The sequence below is a fragment of the Cetorhinus maximus genome, chromosome 4 (assembly GCF_964194155.1).
Source record: "Cetorhinus maximus chromosome 4, sCetMax3.hap1.1, whole genome shotgun sequence".
NCBI lineage: Eukaryota > Metazoa > Chordata > Chondrichthyes > Lamniformes > Cetorhinidae > Cetorhinus > Cetorhinus maximus.
Window position 1 is genome coordinate 78,670,480 of NC_135882.1, and position 21,764 is coordinate 78,692,243.

Genomic DNA, 21,764 nt, shown 5'->3' on the forward strand with positions numbered 1-21,764 from the left:
AATATGTCTTCGGTCCATTAGGAAAAGGGGGAATATTTGGGTTTTGAAATGCAACAGTACTACATGTCCTATCTGGCTTTCCATAGTCATGTGACCTCTGCCACAAGGCACTCAGTCTGTAGGCTGCCGTTTTAGATCAGCTCAACGAAAGACTTCAGACTGGAAAGCACTCAATCATTGAACTTGAAACAATGTCTGTGGGGCTTGACTCCTTTTATTAACTTCCACAGCTATCTGCTCCTCCTGCCATTTGACAGTAGGCCTGGAGGACCTCCTTCTTCCCTGTGGATACAAGACATGTCCCACTTTTTCTACCTTCTCTACCAGGACCTCGAGTGCAGCATCCAAAAACCTTGGAGCCAACTCATTCACATAGTAAGAAATTGCACAATTCCCCAAGATAGAATCATTTCCTTCGTGACTTGCAGCACCTTTTAGCCACCTCCTATTTAAGAGGTGCAGGTTAGCTTTATTAAAGTACTAGGAAGTTATGATTGTTTGGGACCCTGCTGATACATGCAGGCAATGAACTGTAGTTAGTGTTGCCAGTATGTAGAATGAGTGGGCATCATGAAATTCAGGTGCTTATCTGTATCTCAATCAACAGGTGCAGGTTAATTGCACATCACAATCCCCAAGTCCATTTTCAGGGGTTATGCAAGTTTTAGAAACCAATCTCTCCCTTGGTTCAGTTTCAATATTCCCATTCACTTGTTAAACGCCTCTTAACTTTTATGATCAAGCATATAAATGCAAGCTTTTAAGAAAGAATATAAGAATTAGGGACAGAAGTAGGCCATTCAGCCCTTCAAACCCATTCCACCATTCATTTAGATCATGGCTGATCTTCCACTTCAACACCATTTTCCGGCACTATCCCTCATATCTCTTAATGTTCTTAAATACGTAGCGATCTCTGTCTTGAACATAATAATGCCTGAGCCTCCACAGCCCCATGGGGCAGAGAATTCCAAAGATTCACCACCCTCAGATGTGGAGGAATTCCTTCAAAGTCCTAAATGACTTGCCCCTTACTCTGAGACCATGTCCCCTGGTTCTAGACCACCCTCCCCCAACCAGCTAAGTGAAATATCCTTCCTGCATATACCCTGTCGAGCCCTGTAAGAAATTTGTATGTTTGAATGAGGTCACCTCTCATTCTTCTAAACTCCAGAGAATAAAAGGCCCAGTTTATTTAATCTTTCCCCATAGAACAATCCCTCCATCCCAGGAATTAGTTTGGTGAACCTTTGACGCACTCCCTCTATGACAAGCATATCTTTCCTTAGGTAAAGAGACCAAAAATGCACACAACATTCCAGGTGTGGTCTAAGTATCTACATAACTGCAGTAAGACATTTTTACTCCAAGACTCAAATCCTCTTGTAATAATAGGCAACATACCACTTGCCTTAATTGCTTGCTGTATCTGCATGTTAGCTTTCAGTGACTCATGAACAAGGACACCCAAACCCCTCAAGTTCAACACTTCCCAGCCTCTCACCATTTAAGAAATATCTGTATTTCTGTTTTTCCTACCAAAGTGGATAACCTCACATTTCTCCACATTGTATTCCATCTGCCAAATTTTTGCCCATTCGCTTAGCTTCTTCAGATCTCCTTGAAGCTTCTTTGCAACTCTCACTTTAATCTAGTTTCATGTCATCTGAAAACTTGGAAATATACATTCATTCCCCACATCCAAATTATTGATATAGATTGTGAATAGCTGGGGCCGAAGCACTGATCCTTGTGGTACCCCACTAGTCAGAGCCTGCCGACTTGAAAATTACCCATTTATTCCTACTTTGTTTTCTGTCCATTAACCAGTTCTTAATCCATGCCAGTATATTACCCTCAATCCCATGTGCTCTAATTTTGTTTATTAACCTCTTGTGTGGGGCCTTATCAAAAGATTTCTGGAAATCTAAATATACTACATCCACTGGTTCCACCTTATCTATTCTGCTAGTTACATCCTCAAAAAACTCCAACAGGTTTGTTAAACATGATTTCCTATTTATAACTCCATGTTGACTCAGCCCAATCCTGCCATTATTTTTTTTCCAAGTGCCCTATTATCACATCCTTTATTATCGATTCTAGCATTTTCCCTACTACTGTTGTCAGGCTAACAGGTCTGTAGTTCCCCATTTTCTCTTCTCCTTTCTTAAATAGTGGGGTTACATTTCCCACCTTCCAATCATCAGGAACCATTCCAGAGTCTACAGAGTTTTGAAAGATGACTACCAATGCATCTACCATCTCTGCAGCCACCTCTTCAACACTCTTGGATGTAGATCATCAGGTCCAGGGGATTTATCAACTTTAAGTCCAATAATTTCTCTAGTGCTTTTTAAAATTAATACTAATGTCTTGCAGTTCCTCATTTACACTAGTCCCTTGATTCTCCATTATTTCTGGGATGTTTTTAGTATTTTCCTCCATGAAGACAGACACAAAGCATTTGTTTAGTTTCTTTTCCATTTCCTTATTCCCCCTTATAAATTGTCCTGACTCTGCCTATAACGGGCCCACATTTGTTCATGAATATTCTATGGCTGTGCATACTTGTCAGACTATAAGATTAAGAAATAACCAAATATATATTCAAATATTAGTACATCCACAATTCAAAACTCATGATGGGCTTATGTTTTAACAATGTAGATTCCTGAAGAGCAGTCTGATTTCAGGCATGAGGCAATCAACCCAAGAGAGTAAAAGAAAATGACTTTGGATTTTCAAATGTGAACCAGTACACTTAACCACACTTATCCCAGAGCCTTCTGGTACCCAGAGTAGGCAGATGTCAATGATTCCCTCCCAGCAAGAAACTATTCTCAAAGGGAGCATGGACCGGAGAGACAGCTACAACACACTTGAAAGCACCAGCATATGGCTACCTGCTTTAATAGTAGGATTGCTGAATTTACCGACATCTTTTAGCTTAAGTGGATTATATTTTAGTTGATTTTAAATAATTTCACTTTTCTTTAGAATGAATACATGCTTCCAAATCAATTGTCATTGTTTAGAAACATTGAAACATTTGTTCAGGCGGGCATTGTCTTTGAAAATACAGAGTACTGATCATCTTTCAATTTCCATGAAGTAATGCCAGCAGAGCAATCCTGTTCTGACAGTTTCTGTATCTGTAAAGCAGATTTAACAAATGTGCTATGAAGCGGAATACACTTGTTTAGACAAGAGTAAGATGATCTTGCAAATGTTAAGGGTGATGATTTATTGCAAAGGGACAGGGAAGGTGAGGTGAGAGGAGTGGAAATGCAAAGTGTTCCTGGGTAATGGTTGTTGCTGTAATCATTCTGAGATTCTGAAATCAATGCCTGGTAAATACATTTATGAATCCTTGGAACTGTTGTTCTCATTCAATTCATTCAGCACAGTGAGAACACTTAAAAAAAGAGATCCCCATCATCAGTTTGGATGGAAACTTGCAATACAGCAGTAAATGAAAAAGACTGCAGAGTGAAAACATTTACAGAGCAGTGTTGTAAAATGTTAAATACAGGTGGTGGGTAAATGCTCAGTTAGTGCATCACTGCATCCAATAACAGCAAGTGTGCTTTCACTATTATGTTAAAGCGTAAAGCATCCATTTTATACAAAGAGGTGCACGCTAGGTGGAGCTTTGTTCAGATATGAAATTTAGCATTTGAGCAATTAGAGAATTTACATTAGGAGTGGCCTTTTCTATAGTGTCTTTTCCCCCAACCAAATTACACCTTGCAAAATTCAGTACACTGCAATTTTGCAACTTGCATCTACCAACTGCAAAGGATCGAAATTGGTGCAGTTTTAAAATTTGGATGCTTCATACACAGTGTACTTCTAATTTGCTTGAATGTTTCTACCCCTTGAAGGTTTTCATTTTGTCATTGTTAATGTAACATCGTATGGAAACCTATCATCCTAATTCAAGGCCACTTCACAAACATTCAAAAAACACATCACAGCATGATATTTTCAAGGTGTTCATGGATAAAGTTCAAGATTTTTTTAAAAAAATGATTAGTCATACATACACTAAACCAATCTTAAAATCAGAAAAGGAAATACTCTCCACTTGACAAAGAGCTATGAGTAGCAACTTCATAACTGCTTTCTTAAAGAGGTAAATTTAATTTTAAAAAATTCTTTCATGGGATGTGAGCATCTCTGGCATTTATTGCTCATCCCTAATTGGCTTTGAGATGGTGGCGGTGAGCTGCCTTCTTGAACTGCTGCAGTCCATGTGGTGTAGGTACACCCACAGTGCTTTAGGAAGGGAGTTCCAGGATTTTGACCCTGCGACAGTGAAGGAATGGCAATATAGTTCCAAATCAGGATGGTGTGCCCCTTGGAACAGAACTTTCAGGTAGTGATGTTCCCATGCATCTGCTGCTCTTGTCCTTCTAGGTGGTAGAGGTTACAGGTTTGGAAGGTGCTGTCGAAGGAGATTTGGGGAGTTGCTGCAGTGTATCTTGTAGATGGTACAAACTGCTGTCACTGTGCATTGGTGGTGGAGGGAGTGGATATTGAAGGTGGTAGAACGGGTGCCAGTCAAGTGGGCTGCTTTGTCCTGGATGGTGTTGAGCTTCTTTGGTGTTGTTGAAGCTGCAGTCATCTAAGCAAGTGGAGAATATTTCATCCCACTCCTGACTTGTGCCTTGTAGACAGGCTTTGGGAAATCAGGAGACAGAATTTCCAGCCTCTGACCTGCTCTTGTAGCCACAGTGTTTATATGGCTGGGCCAATTCAGTTTTTGGTCAATGGTTACCCCCAGGATGTTGATAGTGAGGGATTCAGCAATGGTAAAGCCATTGAATGTCAAGGGGAGATGGTTAGATTCTCTCTTGTGGATGGAGATGGGCATTGCTTGGCACTTGTATGGTGTGAATGTTACTTGCCACTTATCAGCCCAAGCCTGAATGTTGTCCAGGTTTTGCTGCATATGGGCATAAAAGTGAGGTAGTGTTGAGTATAGAGCTTCAGGCAATGAAAGTGAATGGATTTAAAATCATGCAGGCTGTCAGTTGAATGCCAAACTCATGACAGATGTTTGCATTTTATGTAACACTGTAGGAAGCCAAATTGGAGAGAAGTAATTAAAAAGGGGAGTATTTCTTCAATCTGACCAAGCCAAATAATCCATTTTGATTAATCACAACAGCAAATTAACTTTTGCCGCATAATTACATTTACTGCGCATGAAGGATGAAGTTGGGATGGCAGCTTTTTTCTGAGTACATCCCCTTAGTAATCAGAAACTGCCAACAATATGGAATTGGATTTAATCCTTCACTGGTTAAGGGACTGCACTGCCATTTCCTAACAATTTCATAAAACAATTCCTTATGTTCAAAAATGAAAAGCTCCATTCATAATGGTACACTAAGTTGATGTAAACTGCAATACTTTCAATGAGTTACTAGCCTTCATGAAACATTACTGAGATCTGGGAATTTACCCCATTGCTAAAAATGGTAGAGTGTTTATGTATTACATATTGCCATACCATAACTAAACTGAAGATGAAGACTAACCTGGGCAAAAGTATTCCATTCTCAAACACTGATTTCCTGAGTTTAGCAAAATTATTCACTAGAAGAGAACCACCTTAAAAATAGAAGAAATGCTGCAGATGCTAGAAACCTTACATAACAACAGAAAATGCTGGAAACACTGAGCAGACCAGATAGCATTGGTGGATAACATAACAAACTTAAATGTCTCAAGTCAATGAGCTTTCGTCAGAACTGGCAGCCTGAAACGCTAAGTTTTTTCTCTCCACAGATGCTACTTTACCTGTTGAATATTTCTAGTGTTCTGTTTCTGTTCTGAATTTCACTTTGTGGTTTCCTGACAAGTAACATGGAATTCACAGCATAGAAATTGACCATTTGACCTGCATGGTTGACACTGCTGATAATGCTCCACGTGAGCCTCCTTACATCCGACTTCATGGAAAGCAAATTGTATGCTTCTTAAATAAAAAGAAAATACTGGAAACACTCAGTAGGTCCAGCAGCATCCGTACAGTGAGCCAGTGCGTGCGAGCTAGAGTGCAAGAGCAAGTGAGAGTGCGCCCTGGATTTTCGCAAAGTTGTGGAGAGTCTGCAAACCTTTAAAAAAATGGTAGGTGGGGTCCCAATTCATTAATCCAGCCCCCATTTCCACCAGATCACATTTCCGCCAGTAGAGGAAATGGGCTGAGTTCAGTGCGGAGTTCAAACAGACCCCATCTCTGCTGTTGTAAGGGCCTCAACTCTTACGAATTTTTAAGAGTAGATGTAAATGCTCCTGAAGGGCAGAGGTGGTCTGTAAAACTGTCAAGCTCGTTAAATCTGTAACCCTTTAAAAATAATTTTTTAGAAAGCCTGCCTGTATCAATGAGAATTGGGAAGGTGGTGGTAATGTCACCAGACTAGTACTCCAGAGGCCCAAGCGAATGCTCTGGGCACATGGGACCAAATCCCATCATGGCAGCCAGTGGAATTTAATTTGAATGAATAAATCTGGAATTAAAAGCTAGTCGACTCAGTAGTAGTAACCATTCTCTATTATCGTAAAAACCCATCTGGATCATCAAAGCCCTTTAGGGAAGGAAATCTGCCATCCTTACCTGGCTTACGCGTGACTCCAGATTCACAGCAACTTGATTGACTCTTTACCTGCCCTCAAACAGAACAACAGGCCACTCAGTTGTATCAAACCACTACGAAGTCTAAAAGGAATGACACTGGACATACCACCCAGCATCAACCTCAGCAGCAGAAACGACAACTACAAACCCAGCCATGTCGACCCTGCCAGTCCTCCTTACTAACACCTGGGGGCTAGTGCCAAAATTGGGAGAGCTGTCTCCCAGGCTAGTCAAGTAACAGCCTGACAGTCATACTCACGGAATCATAACTTACAGAATGTCCCAGAAACCACCATCACCACCCCTGGGTGCGTCCTGTCCCACTGACAGGACAGACCTACCAGAGGTGGCGGCACAGTAGCATACAGTAGGGAGGGAGTTGCCTTGGAAGTACTCAACATCGACTCCGGACCCAATGAAGTCTCATGGCATCAGGTCAAACTTGAGCAAGGAAACCTCTTGCTGATCAGCATTTACCGTCCTCCCTCTCCTTCATGTTGAACACCACTTGGAGGAAGCACCGAGGGTGGCAAGGGCACAGAACGTACTCTGGGCAGGGGACTTCAAATGTCAATCACCAAGAATGGCTCAGTAGCACCACTACTGACCAAGTCCTAAAGGACGTAGCTGCCAGGCTGGGTCTGAGGCAGGTGGTGAGAGAACCAACAAGAGGGAAAAACATACTTGATCTCATCCTCACCAATCAACCTGTCACAGGTGCATCTGTTGATGACACAATTGGTAAGAGTGATCACTGCACAGTCCTTGGGGAGACGAACCCTCATCTTCACAATGAGGATACCTCATCTTCACACTGAGGATACCCGCCATAGTGTTGTGTGGCACTATCATTGCGCTAAATAGGAAAGATTTCAAACAGGTCTAGCAACTTGAGACTGGGCAACCATGGGGTGCTGTGGGCCATCGGCAATAGCAGAATTGTAATCAATCACAATCTGTAACCTCGTAGACCGGCATATTCCCCACTCTACCGTTATCATCAAACCAGCGTATCAACCCAGGTTCACCGAAGAGTGCAGGAGGGCATGCTAGGAACAACAGACTAAAAATGAGTGTCAACCTGGTCAAGCCACAGGACTAGTTCCATGCCAAACAGCAGAAGCAACGTGATAGACAGAGCTAAGCGATCCTACAACTGACGGACTAGATCTAAGCTCTGCAGTCCTGCTACATGCAGTCATGAATGGTGGAGGACAATTAAACAGCTAACTGGAGGAAAAGGCACCACAAATATCCCCATCCACAATGATGGGGGAGCCCAACACATCAGTGCAAATGACAACAATGAAGCATTTGCAACAATTTTCAGCCAGAAGTGCCAAGTGGATGGTGATCCATCTCGGCCTCCTCCAGAGGTCCCCAGCATCACAGATGCCAGTCTTCAGCCAATTTGATTCACTCCACGTGATATCAAGAAATGGCTGAAGGCACTGGATACTGCAAAGGCTGTGGGCCCTGACAATACTCCAGCCATAGTACTGAAGACTTGTGCTCCAGAACTAGCTGCAACCCTAGACAAGCTGTTCCAGTACAGCTACAACACTGGCATCTACCCAGCAGTGGAAATGTGCCCAGCTATGTCCTGGCCACAAAAAGCAGGACAAATCTAACCCAATCAATTACCGTCCCATCAGTCCACTCTTGATCATCAGCAAAGTAATGGAAAGTGTTGTCGACAGTGCTATCATGCGACACTTACTCAAACAACCTGCTCACTGATGCTCAGTTTGAGTTCTGCCAGGGCCACTCGGCTCCTGACCTCATTACAGCTTTAGTTCAAACATGGACAAAAGAGCTGAACTCCAGAGGGGAAGGGAGAGTGACTGCCCTTGACATCAAGGTCACATTTGACTGAGGGTAGCATCAGGGAGCCCTAGCAAAACTGAAGTCAATAGGGATCAGGGGGAAAACTTTCTGCTGGTTGGAGTCACACCTAGCTCAAAGGAAGTTGGCTGTGGTTGTTGGAGGTCAATCATCTCAGTCCCAGGACACCACTGCAGGAGTTCCTTAGGCCCAACCATCTTCAGCTGCTTCATTAATGACCTTCCCTTCATCATAAGGTCAGAAGCGGGAATGTTCACTTATGATTGCACAATGTTTAGCACCATTCACGACACCGCAGATACCGAAGCAGTCCATGTCAAAATGCAGCAAGACCGGGACAATATTCAGGCTTGGGCCAATAAGTGGCAAGTAACATTCGTGGCATATGTGCTGGGCAATGACCATGTCCAACAAGAGAGAATGCAGCCATCACCCCTTGATGTTACCATCGCAGAATCTCCCACTATCAACAACCTGGGGGTTACCATTGACCATAAACTGAACCAGTCATATAAATACTGTGGCTCCAAAAACAGGTCAGATGCTGGGAATTCTGCAGAGACTAACTCACCTCCTGGCTCCCCAAAGCCTGTCCACCATCTACAAGGCACAAGTCAGGAATATGATGGAATATTCTCCTTCGCCAGGATAAGTGCAGCTTCATCACTCAAGAAATTCCACACAATCCAGGACAATGCAGCCTACTTGACTGGCACCCTTCCACCACTTTAAACATTGCTGCCACTGTACATCAATGTACAAGATGCATTGCAGTAACTCACCAAAACTCCTTCAACAGCACCTTCCAAACCTGTGACCTCTACCACCTAGAAGTACAAGGACAGCAGATGCATGGGGACACTACCACCTGCCAAAATATACTTTGAAGTATATCACCATTTCTTCACTGTTGCTGGATCAAAATCCTAAAACTCCCTCCCAAACAGCACTATGGGTGCGCCTACACCACATGGACTGTACTGGTTCAAGAAGGTGGTTCACCACCGCCTTCTCAAGGATAATTAGGGATAGACAATGACATTACTGGTCTAGACAGTGATGCCCATGCCCCTTGAAAGAATCAAAAAAAAATCTAGTCTAGCAGGGCAATGTCAGCAAACAGCTATTGCACCCAAGGGTTATCATTCTGCCATTATTAATGCTTGGCTGCTTTCCACAACTTATCACTATCTCTGTAGGGGGTTCTAAGTTTGATTGACAGCTCAAAAGAGGTTATTAAAGGACTTACCGACTTTGATGTGGGATTATGAATTCAAATCTGTTTTTAAATAAAGGATTAAGTACTTAAGCGTATTTAAAAGTTTTGAACAGGTTTTCATAAACAGAGACTTTTTATTTAAAAAGGGTGAAGGCTGTAATAAATATTTAGAACTCCATTTTATTTCATTTCATCTCAAAATGGCTCCTGAGGTCTAACAATGGTGGACACTGGTGAGCTGGCATGGACAGTGTAAGTGTAAAGGATGGTGGGTGGGTTTTCATGAGTTGGCATTGTGATCTCTAAGGGACCAGGGCTTTGGGTGGGGGACATGAGTTGGCATGGAGGCCATAAGGGCCCGTGGGGTTCAGGTGGGGGCATGAATTTATATGGAGGCTATGAGGGGCCATTGAGGGTGGGTGCAGGTATGAGGTGGTACAGAGTGTAGGGTGTGATGATTGAGGGTTAGAAGGCCTAAAAGATGAGCAAACAACTGGGACAAAGTCCCAGAGAACAAATGTGGGCATTTAAACAGCCCACCAAGTTGGCTGCTTCCAATCTTTCTTTGGAGGCGGGGTGCATTCCATGCTGCACCTGCACCCCCAGAGCAAAGATCAGACTATTCAGGGGAAGTTTCTCCCGAGGTGGATGTTGCAAGCTGGGAAATTACCCGACTCCAGAGTGAAAATCCAAGCCAGAGTTAATGTTCCAGATCCATGACCTTTTATCTACTTATCTGCCCTTAAAAGGTGTTATCTCATTGGACAAACTAGTCCATGTGATAGCAAGTTCTACATTTTCACCACACTCCTATAAAGAATTAAGAGAAACTTCTTTATCCAGGTTTATTCGGAACCATCTTATATTCATGGCCACAAGTGGAAATATTTTCTCAACATCTACCCTAGCAAACAACTTTATAACTTTAAAAGATCTCTATTATTAAGCAAACCCCTCATCCTTCTCTTTTCTAGGAAAATGAATCCCAGCCTAATCAGTCTTCCCATTTGGCAGACACATAAGGTGGAATCTTGTGCCCCCTCCAATCGTGAGTTTGGTGGTGAGAGGGCAGCAGGTGGGAACCCCATCACCTTCCTACCTCCACCTCAGTTAAGTTCAGGGTGGGAAGGCCCATGGGTGGCCTTCTAGCCTCACCACCAATTGAGGTGCTTAAGTGGACAATTAATGTCCATTTAAGGGTCCCACCCACTGCCACTGGTATTAGCCCAGCGATGGGCGGGAGACTTGTGATACGGGGAATGCAAAAAATGTTTGGATATGGATTCCCAGGGCTGGGATACCTCATTCAAAAGGTACTCAGTGCCTGATTGAGGGACCTGGCATCAGTGGCCCACAAAAGCCACCCCCTCCATTTGCTGCCGAATTCCCATCCCCACGACCTCCTTCCTTCCACTCACCTGTAGCTGGGTCCCTCGATGACCAGAGGCCATGGGTGGATGTAGTACCGACAGCAGCCACCACCTCCTGAGTGGTGCTGCTATTACAGAAGAGCTGCCGGCCTCTGATTGGCCAGCAATGCTCAGTGGGCAGTACTTCAGCCCACAGAGGAAGGCCTGACATTGACCTATTAAATTTCTCAGGTGGCAGAAGATACAGTGGGCCTTCATAAAAGAGACAACACAGCTCGCCAGGCAGTGGATGAGACTCCTGTTGCCTTCGCAAGTTTCCACCCATAGGCATCATCTCACTCTGGTACTAACCTTGTAAATCTTTTTGGCACCTTCTCTAGTGCCTCTGTCATTTTTGCAATATGGACACCAGAATGGCTCAGTGCACGAGTTGGTCAAACCAAGGATCTAAGCCGTATGTTCCCTGCTTTCTATTTCCATTTGTTTAGAAATGAACCAAGTGCTTTTATTGCAATTATATTTTTAAACTGACATTGTTACTTATGTTCCTACTTTTAATATTGTGCATCCATACTTCCTAGATCCCTTTGCTCCTTTACACATGTAAAAACTTATTTTCCAAAGATTACATATGTTTATTCCTCCAACCAAAATGCACCTCACACTTCTATTGAATTAATTTGCCATTTATACATTCATTCTGCAAGTTTATTAATGTATTGTATTTTGTCGAAGTCTTCTTCAGATACCCCTGTGCAATGCCCTCCAATTTAAAGCAGAAATTTTTTACTTGCAAACTTTGAGCCACTGGGAATAATACAACACAATTGGAATGGCTTCCTTTGTGTTAATAAGAAAGAAATGCATTTGGTTTTCACTGCAGTTGTCTGACCCACATTTATCTTCATTAGCATCAACACCTCTCTGCGCTTGGTTTTTGTTTACACAGAAGGGGAAGATTTCCTCAACAAATATTAGGAAAGATTTCCATTGTGTGTTGTCTTAACAAGATCATCAAGCAAAATCATCCCTTACATCCCATAAACTGGAATGGTCTGGATTAACATAAACAGACTTATCGAATTAATTTGGGACACCAGCATATTCATAACAAAATAATAGCACCTAGTAATGCTGAGACAGCAAGAAAAATAAATTTACAAAATACAATAGTGGCTTTTGGCTATATTTAGTATTTGAAGACATTTAAAACTGCTGTGTAAATAATGGAATAGGGAAAGTTAAGATACATGGTTAGAATAGTTTGTCTTCTGTATTCAAGTGTTTTTATCGCTAGTCAATTTTCCATAGCGTTGCACACTGAAAGTCAGCAAATACGGACTCTGTCTGATCTGCTATCGTCATGTTGCTATTTCTTTGTACCACTTATCCCTCTTCATTCTCGCTGGCTCTACTTATTTTTTCCTCAGTCTTCTATCTCTCTTTTTTCCCTTTCAATCAGAACTGGTGGGTGCCATTGTATAATAGCAGGCTAAGAAATTACTGACTGCAGTGAATATGAAAGGGAAAATGGGACAGTCAGTCCAGAATACCTTCTTTACCCTCCCTTTCCTCTTGTAATTCCCAACCCTTCAAAAAAAAACAATCCTACCTTCCACCTGGGTTGCCCTTCTAGTTTCTCCTCATGCCCATCACCAACTATGACTCCAATATCATCCCCTCCCTTCACCCCTCAAAAAGGCAGGCAGCCACATGCCAGAGGTCCTCTGCTACCCTCCCTTCCTATCCGGTTCCTTCAAAGAGGATTTGCTTGCCTTCAAAATACAACTTAAAGAAATAAAGTTATAAATAAGGAAATAAATTGGTTGTGCCTTTCAATCTCTCTCCTGCAGCAGGACTTCAAATGTCTGATTATGGAATGGAAGCATTCTTACTCCACAATTTTTCTGTCAAAAATAAAGTAAAATTTTAAGAACAACAAGCAAGAGCTGTTAGCACCATAAATCCCAATCCTGAAATTGTGGCCTGTTTTCAACAAGCCATGAATGCTTGCTAGGAGTGCTAAATAATTTTACTTTTATTCATTCTTGGGATGCAAGCATCTCTGCAGGGCCAGTACTTACTGTTTAGCCCAAGTGGCCCTTGAGAAGCAAGTGGTAGCCCTTCTTGAACTGCTGCAATCCATGTGCCAATATATAGGAATTAACTGTCCTTGCAACGGTCAGTCATGTCTAGATGCTAGGCAAGTACTGGCACCAAGCAGTCATTCATTGGCATCAAGCAGTTGTTCACTTTACTTCTCCTTGTTATGATCCCAGCTGATGTTTCAACTGAACAAGCCTGATCCCAGGGTGGAACCCGGCTCGATAGATCCTAACTTTTGTTTTTTGTTTAGATACGTGGAGAGTAGCAACAGAACAGAGTCACAGGAGACAGCGGATGAACTTTTAACAAAAGAATAAACCAATTATTTAACAAGATGAACTATATTACAATACTTCTTCACCCACAACTATACCGTTATGGATATATACAGATTTGTAAGGATAACACTCGAACATTCACAGTAAGCACACAGTCCATGTAAACCAATTGGCAACCTGGGGTCAGGCGTCACACTCTGAAACCAAGTGCCAGATGCCACTCCAAACAGATGCTATGGATATTTAATCAGCTCCCCCAGACACTTGTCACACCATGAGCTAGCCAGTCTCACTGAACTCCATTTTTCACTCCATCCAATGTCCATTCTCCAAGAACTCGATTTGTAGTCTTCCCCCAAACCGATGCTTTCTCTCAGAAGCCTTTTGCAAGGGTCCACCTCCAGGGTTTCAAACTCTCCTTCTGATGTTCCTCTCCCCTGGGTCTACACATGCATTCAAGCTTTCCTCCATGCATTTGCTCACCGACTTAGCCATCAACAGTACACCACTGCTTCACATGCCCACAGCAAAGAGCTACAAACCTTCAGCTATCTCTTTGGACCTTCTGGCTTCTCACAAGCCATTCTCACTTTAAGTCTGCTTCCTGCAGCTTTTCTCTCTAAGCTTGAAGCCTTCCTCTGCTTCTCATTCTTAACAGGAACTTTTCCAGGTTTTTGTCCTTCCTTTGACTAGAAGATCTTCTTGGGACTTTCTCCTGTTCCACTCCCCTGTATACGGGAACTTTCTTTTTTAGTGTGGAACTTGCTATCTGTCCCTTTTCATGTCCTGCATGTCCTGGAACCTTCTTCCAGCTGAACTTAAAATTGCTTCCTTTAGTGTGTGTCTGGCCTGCCTCTCTGGTGCTAGGCAACAGCTACTCGTGCTGGCTTTAACATCTCCCCAAGAATCATAAAACTCATTAGAAATGTAGGTATACAATCAACTTTAGGCCTGTCTTCCTCAAATGAAACTAGATCCCAGGTTTCACCTTTTAAAGTGAAACTAAACTCAACTTGAACTTTTCCCAATACAAATACAAAAATACAAATAGAACTTAAGCTTTAAAGCTAAAATTTATCCCTAAAACCCACAAATACAAATATGGCTTACTTAAACTGTCTCTAAAACCTAATATCCTCCAAATGGAGAACACAGGATGAGATTTGGAAGCAGAAGATAGACACATGTAATAACCAGCAGCACTGTCCTGCAATATAATCTCTTTCTTCTGATATGCAAAACCTGTACTTATATTTAACTTCACCTGCCATTGCTGTACCCAATTTATAAGTTTATTTAGGTCCTTCTATAGTCCCTTGGGCGGTTACACACACAAACCCATGCATACTCTGTACTGCTATTTAAATAAGTAGACCTAACTTGTGCTTTTAAAACTGATTAAAGGAAAAACAAGGGCCCACTCCATTAGTGTATTGTTCCAGCCTCACATCACTGTCCACTGATACATCCAGGATATCCTCAAGTCTGTAGGACTTTACCAAATGCTTTGTTGAAGGCCCTGGCCACTACATCATGGCGCTTTCCAATGTGCACCTGGGATGTCAAAATCATAAAGGAAATGTTGCAAAGGCTAATTAGAAAGGATCTTTGCCAAATAATTTTTATAAAACATAACCCTCAAGGGGGAGCGCGAGGGGAGCGCGAAAGAAAGAGAAAGAGAGCTTATGCAGAATTTCCTTTGACAGATGTAACGGATAGGGAAGAATTCATAAGTTACATTTTATAAAGTCCTAAGGGGAAAAATAATTTGAAAGTTTATGTGCTGAATTTTATGGTCCCCTGCTGGCAGCTGGTAGGAAGTGGGGCCATAAAATTCCCCAGGTGACCAACCAACCACTTTCCCACCTGCCCTGACCTATCCACAAGTTCACATGGGGTGGGTTTGCCCTTGTCCCAATTGAGCCCCTTAAGTGGTCTTGAGGGCTGGTTCCCATCCAACCTCAATTTTGAGGCTGGTGGAAGGATTGCAGGGTCAGGATGGAGCCTGGCAGGTCACCATGCTTGGGTCTCAGGTGTTCCGGGGAGAAAGGACGCCTCGCTCAACAATCCCCTTTCCACATCAAAGACACACACCCCCACCCCTGCCAAGGTCTGTTCCTGCGGGTGCTACCAGATCCCCTGGCCTCTCCATCGAAGCTCCCACTGCCACCAACCCCACTACTCTCTCTCCCCCTCCACTCCACCCCCAAGCCCAGGCCTCACCTCCCCTCTGCAAAATCCCCTGCACTTATTTGATCCTGGACTCCGGGACTTAGAGTCTGCCGAATGCTTGCAATTCTAGTCCTGGCCACTACTGCCACTGGCGCTGATGGGATAACAGAGTTCCCAATCAATCTGCATCTGCGGAGAGGAATACAGTTAACATTTCAAGTCTGTATGACTCTTCAACAGAACTGTTGAAGAGTCATATGGACTCGAAACGTAAACTGTATTCCCCTCCGCAGATGCTGTCAGACCTACTGAGTTTATCCAGGTGTTTTTGTTTTGGATTTCCAGCATCCGCAGTATTTTACTTTTATCCCAGTCAATCTGATTAGCTGGAAGCTCTCGGAGGCAGTATTTCGAGTGAGGGATGGAAGTCCCATCTCCAGTCAATTAACACATGCACCGACATAAAGGCTTCTTAATTACAATGAGAGTGAGTTTGAAATTCCATGTTCAAAATCTACCTATAGTATCTGCCTCAGAAACATTTAGCTGACAGCAAGACTATTTATATTGAATGTGTTCAGGGGGTCTCCATCCAATTCCCATTGGGAATTAACCCCTAACTCAAAGTTGCATCAAATTCAGCACAGAATTGATAATCCCGGGGAGATTAATAATAGTTGGAAGGATCTTTGTTTTATATTTATTTCGGGTGTTCCATTGCCCAGCACTAATGTCCCTCACCTTGACCATAAATATTTAAAATTTACACCAGCCATAAGCTCAAAACTGTAGACCAAGAATTACATTTTACAGTCAGTGTGTGTTTCCAGATTACTCGGTTGCCAAATTCTTTATACTGCACTTTTCACTTTGCATGGTACTCTCAGATCCAGTTGAGTGCCTCGAGGATAAATGCAGCCAGAATTGCAGGTAATGTAATGGTAGAATTTCCAGCTGAGTAGAAAAGTTGGGCCTGTGGCAGAAGTGAGACTTCATCCTGCTGCAGATTATAACTGAAAATGTATGTTTTATTAAAGTACAAAAAGAAACAAACTAGGTTGGAAATAAAATTGTCTTTCCTCATAAAAGCACCAGTCAACAACAAGTCCAAACTGCCTTTGGAAAAACAAAATTGTTTAAATAAATTATCAGACAATGGGACAGTCTTTAGCCATACTGAGTGATCTATCAGGGTGGTAACTGATGGTAAAACTGTGGTAGTCTCTAGACTAGTGTCAGTGGCATAAAAAGTTGACATAAAAATGCTTGATGTTCTTCAAATAACCTGAATGTGAGGCTTTATACGATGGTCATGTTTAAACTGTCTCAAGGTAAAATGAAGTAATAGCGAGGGGAATGCGAGCTTCTCATTCTGCCCAGAGACAAACCCCATATAACTGGCTTATTATGGAGACAGAAACCCAAATTGAAATTTTATTCAAAAATAAATGAGCGCTTTAACAACTGGACATAAAGGAAAAGGCAGCTGGCCTTACTGCTGTAGTCTCTCAGAATCAGTCAGACAGAAGGAGTTGGGAAAAGAGAACCCACAAATGGTGTTGCTATGCCAAGCAGAAGAAAGGATTACTTGTGGGTTAAACATCAAGCAGAGGGCTGGTGAGGACGGAACCCATGATTGAGGAGACAAAAGATTGTGAAAAGTTGGAGCCACGGTGTCTACAACCTTACAATCTAGAGTCCATTTTTTTATGCTCAAAGATTTGAGTGAAGACGGCTTGGTTCTAAAGGACACAAAGATTCACTTTGGCAAAGCAGGGAGAAGACATCCTGTTAACGTCAGGAGGACTTTAAATTTAAGATTACATGTCTAAGGAGCGTGCGGTATAATGTATAAACATAGCATGGGGTTTTCAGTTGTGTTAATAAGTTAAGGAGTTGTGGTAGGGGGAGATCTTTGTAGTTTAGTGCATTGCTTGCCTAAGTAATATTTAGTCAATGTTAATTTCATTTGGTTTCTTACAGTAAAAGTCTTAAAACGAGAAATCTCATTCTGTGGTTCTTTGCGTAGGTCACTGGAAATTCACACATGTCTCTTCAGGGATCATAACTCACTTGTTTGGACGGCAAATCTATGTCAATGTAGAGTTGTTGAGCTACACTGAGCTAGAAACATGTCTTCCTAAGACTTGTTATTTGGTTTCAGTTTAAATTATTAGTTCTGCATTGCCATTTGATTGGTTTGCTTTCATCTTAAGTTTTGTCTTACAATGAAGTTGACCAAGTAGTCTTAGTCTCAATTATATGACCTGTCATTATGATGATTTTTCACTTAGGTAAGCAGCACTGTATCAACCAGTACTTTTTCTGAAAAGAGCCAGGGTAGATCATTAATCCTGAATGATATTCCCTTTCACTACACACGATTAACTTTTGGTTTATAAGTGGAGAACTCTAAAAGCTACCTTTTCCCATTAAACACAGTTAAGAGTGTGTTGGACAATGGTCAAATTACAAAGGCCAACATGCAATAGGTAAAGTCTCTCACAAACCTTTTTCCTGACTGCCACTGTAAACACCCTTAAAATTGCACAACTCATGCCTCCAAGACAAAACAGATCAATCCAAGTGAAAGGAAAAAATACAGTTTCTATCTTGAAAAAATTTCTGCTACAATCAGGAAATCTGACAAAATGTAATCAGTTATCTATTCTTCCTTTGACCATAAGGTGGTAATACCAGTAGGTAAAATGGTTTTAATTGGTCATATCTATTATTAGCATGCAAAACTCTTAACCTCAAACATCCTACATCCAAAGTGAAACTGCAGGTTAAAAGGAAAAACCTTGACACTGTTACAATCCTGTTACGGACCGTTAACATTTAAAGAAGAAATCCAAACACCCAACACCCAGTAATTAACTAACAGAACTACGTCACAAGCTTTCACATCTTTAAACAAACTTAACTGTTAAACAAAACAAACACCACAAGCCTTAATACTATAGGATTAAAATGTTATAAACACAAGTTTCACTTGTTACTCTTCCCCCTTAAGTTATCTTTAAGTTTAATTAACTCCAAACTTGTTTAAATTGCATTGACTTAAGGATTACTTATCAGTTTCTCAAATCAGATGTCCCCATTTGTCCACAGTTAAAACATTACTTCCTCAAGCTAAAATTTATATTCTAAAACATACAAACCATGAACCAGATCTTCGTAACAATACTGTGAAAATAGTTTGGACAGTGGCTCTGTGAATATGTACAGCAGGCTTTGAAGCTGCGTTTTAGAAAGATGGACATGAAATCATTTCATAAATAGAAAATAAATCCTATTTTTGATCAGAAAGCTTTGGGTGCCAGCCATCCTTAACTAAAAAAAAAAAAATTATTTTCTGGTCAGTTACTGTTTGCTGTATGCAAATTGGCTGTTTTGCTTGCCTTCAAAACACAATACAACCAATAATTTGCTTCTGAAGTGCAGTCATTATGTTTTGTAGGCGAGCAAAACATGAGCGAGACATAATAAGCTGTTCTCTGGAAGTTGTTTCGAGTAATCTTTCCAGTAAACCTTCATCTGCATGAAATCTAGTTTATCATTCATAATGGTAGCTGTTATAGGATTAGTTTTCGATATACTGTACTTAAAAAATCACAATTATTTAGTCTTTGTGAAATGTTACAGAACACAAATTAAAGTACCACATTTCACCCCTCTCCAAAAACTAGCTTGCTGCTCAAGATGTGTACTACTGCAATGCAATTTGTGCAATGTTCTAATTATATTACTCCAATGAGTTTGTTCACTATAGGTGTTATTCACAGTACATTCACAACATGCAACCAGGCGTGTTGTCACTTTTTACAAAATTTACTAGAAGTCCATTATTATTGTGATTATGATTGATCACAATTAACTAACAGGAGTATGTTATTCACAGGTAACAGTACCATTGCAGAATGCACACCAAAGGTCCTCCTACTGTGACAAATAACAGAACATACTTACAGGTTTCTATTGCTCTGGAGCCTTTAGCAACAAAAGCACCTTAGTCTTGTCCAGAGCACAGAATTGCTGCCTTATGCTATCCTCGCCAGTAATAGTGTAACATTTTATTACAATTGATTGACGGTGTTACCATCACTAACACTACCAAAAATGCCAGAACATCCCTGTCCCAAAGATAAGTGTTCAAATTTACTAATTAAAGACTTCAAAACTGAAAATCAGGCAATTCACCAACAATTTTAACGTCTTTAAAACACGCACACAACTAGTCTTACTTTTAAAAATAAATCTATCCCTTAAATAATTCAACACAAATAAAACGAAGAGGATCTTGACAAGGAACTTAAAGTAAATCCCACGATCTTTACGAACAAAAGTTAATAACAATCTGGGGGAAAAATTGGAAAGTAGGAGAAGCAAAGAAAAACACCAAAGGAAACTACAGTCTTATCTGTAATGGCATTTTAGCTGTTGCGCTTATATAAATGACTGCGTCTGCTCATTTTAATTACTAAAACAGCATGTGCTTAGCACTGTGCGATTGCTGACTCTGAAAATACTGAATAAAAAGGAAACAGATAAAAGGACATCGCATTCAGAAGTGTTTGACAAACGTTTTGTTCTCCTTTCAAGGAAAGTGTCACCATTTCGTCAGGAAGGCACTGACCTTTTAAAAACAGCCCACTCCAGAAGACAAACGAAAAATATTCAGTTATTTCATAAAGTCAGTATCCCTTTAAAACACAATCCAATTGACTTGTAGCCCTTACTGCTGCTGCTGCTGAAACACGCGTGCGCGCACACACACGATTCCCACAGCCCATCATTTCCACTGAAGGGACTCTCTCTGCACTTTGTGCTGGTTTCTTCAACCTACTTGCTGCAGAAATATCCCTTTTTAATAAAAAAAAGGGATGTTTCCCGCAGGCTGTGGGACAGGTTATTCTGTCGGTGATCATGGAGGTTTTTTAAAACCAGAAATTAAAGCATGGAAAATAAAGACAGTAATTGGATAAAAGCCTAGCGAGATGATGTGTAGATCAGCAAAATTGTGAAAGTGCTGGGGCAGGGAAAAGCTTTACTCATCAAAGTACCGTTTCTCCACTTGCCGTATCTCCCTTTCTAGTGCTGACATGTTTGTCTCTCTGACAAAACGAGAAGTTCACAACGTCTGAGATATTTAACATTCTTTTTTTTAAATAAGGTGGTGATTTGTTAACGTAAGGAAGTTTAATATGGTAACTTCGGCGAGAAAGAAAATAAAACTACTGCACGATCCAGTAACCAATTCCTACTTTAAATATCGCTGAATTGTCAAGAACAATTTACACTACCAGGTTGCTAAAAGACCTTCCAGTGATAAGGATCCCCACATAACATGCAGCCACATTTAAGGCGGCTTGTCCAATACTTTCAGGGAGAGATGACAGTAGATTTCAAGAGATCAAACATTTCACAGAGATCCCCTTCTCTGCCAAGAATACGCTACACATTACATGTAAACTGCTCTAATACTCCAAGTGTTTTTGTGTTACCCTTTCTAAATTGACATCTCGAGTAACTCCAGTTTCCAACGCCTACTCTGCTCACCTTTCGCTTCTCATGTACCCGGTTCTCACCCATTTCAAATGTGATCATCAGTCTCACCTCGAACAGAGGACCAATCTTGTTTTTCTCCAGGTAGGTTTGAATTCGAGACTGCTGAGACGCCATCAAAAATATCCTCCCGTGTCTCTGTGCTACAAATGCTGGGGTAATTATTATTTTTTTTATTTTCAAATAAGAGACGAAAATTGTAAAGAAAGAAAAAAAAATGAAAGAAAACTTTTTTAAAAAAAAACTGGATATCTAATGTTTCCCGAATGTAACTTGCGGATGACACACTTTTGTTGTAATTGTGTTGAAGTTGGGGAAAGCCGAGGAGCTGTCCGCTTTCTTCTCACACAGGCTCAAGTTGTTAGTCGCCGTTTCCTGGCGAACACAAGGCGTTGCGTCTCCTGGTTGCTCCCTAGCGACGGGTTTCATGCAATATGGAAGGAATCACCTCGCCCATTGGCCATCGACCTGGTCAATCTGCGCACAGCCTTGATAGCGAATGAAGATCGAGCTCCTCCTCATTTTTTCCTTGGCTTTCCCCCACCAATCTGGCAACA

General features: G+C 41.5%; 1 protein-coding gene across 1 annotated transcript in view; it reads right to left on the reverse strand.

Annotated features, from left to right (window-relative positions):
- c4h8orf34 (chromosome 4 C8orf34 homolog) overlaps positions 1-21,564 on the reverse strand; it is a 633,137-nt gene extending 611,573 nt beyond the window's left edge. Inside the window, exon 1 of the mRNA XM_078540385.1 lies at positions 21,259-21,564. Coding sequence (XP_078396511.1) covers positions 21,259-21,324 — 66 coding nt within the window. The 5' untranslated portion in view covers positions 21,325-21,564. The remainder of the gene's footprint in view (positions 1-21,258) is intronic.
- Positions 21,565-21,764: the final 200 nt, after the last annotated feature.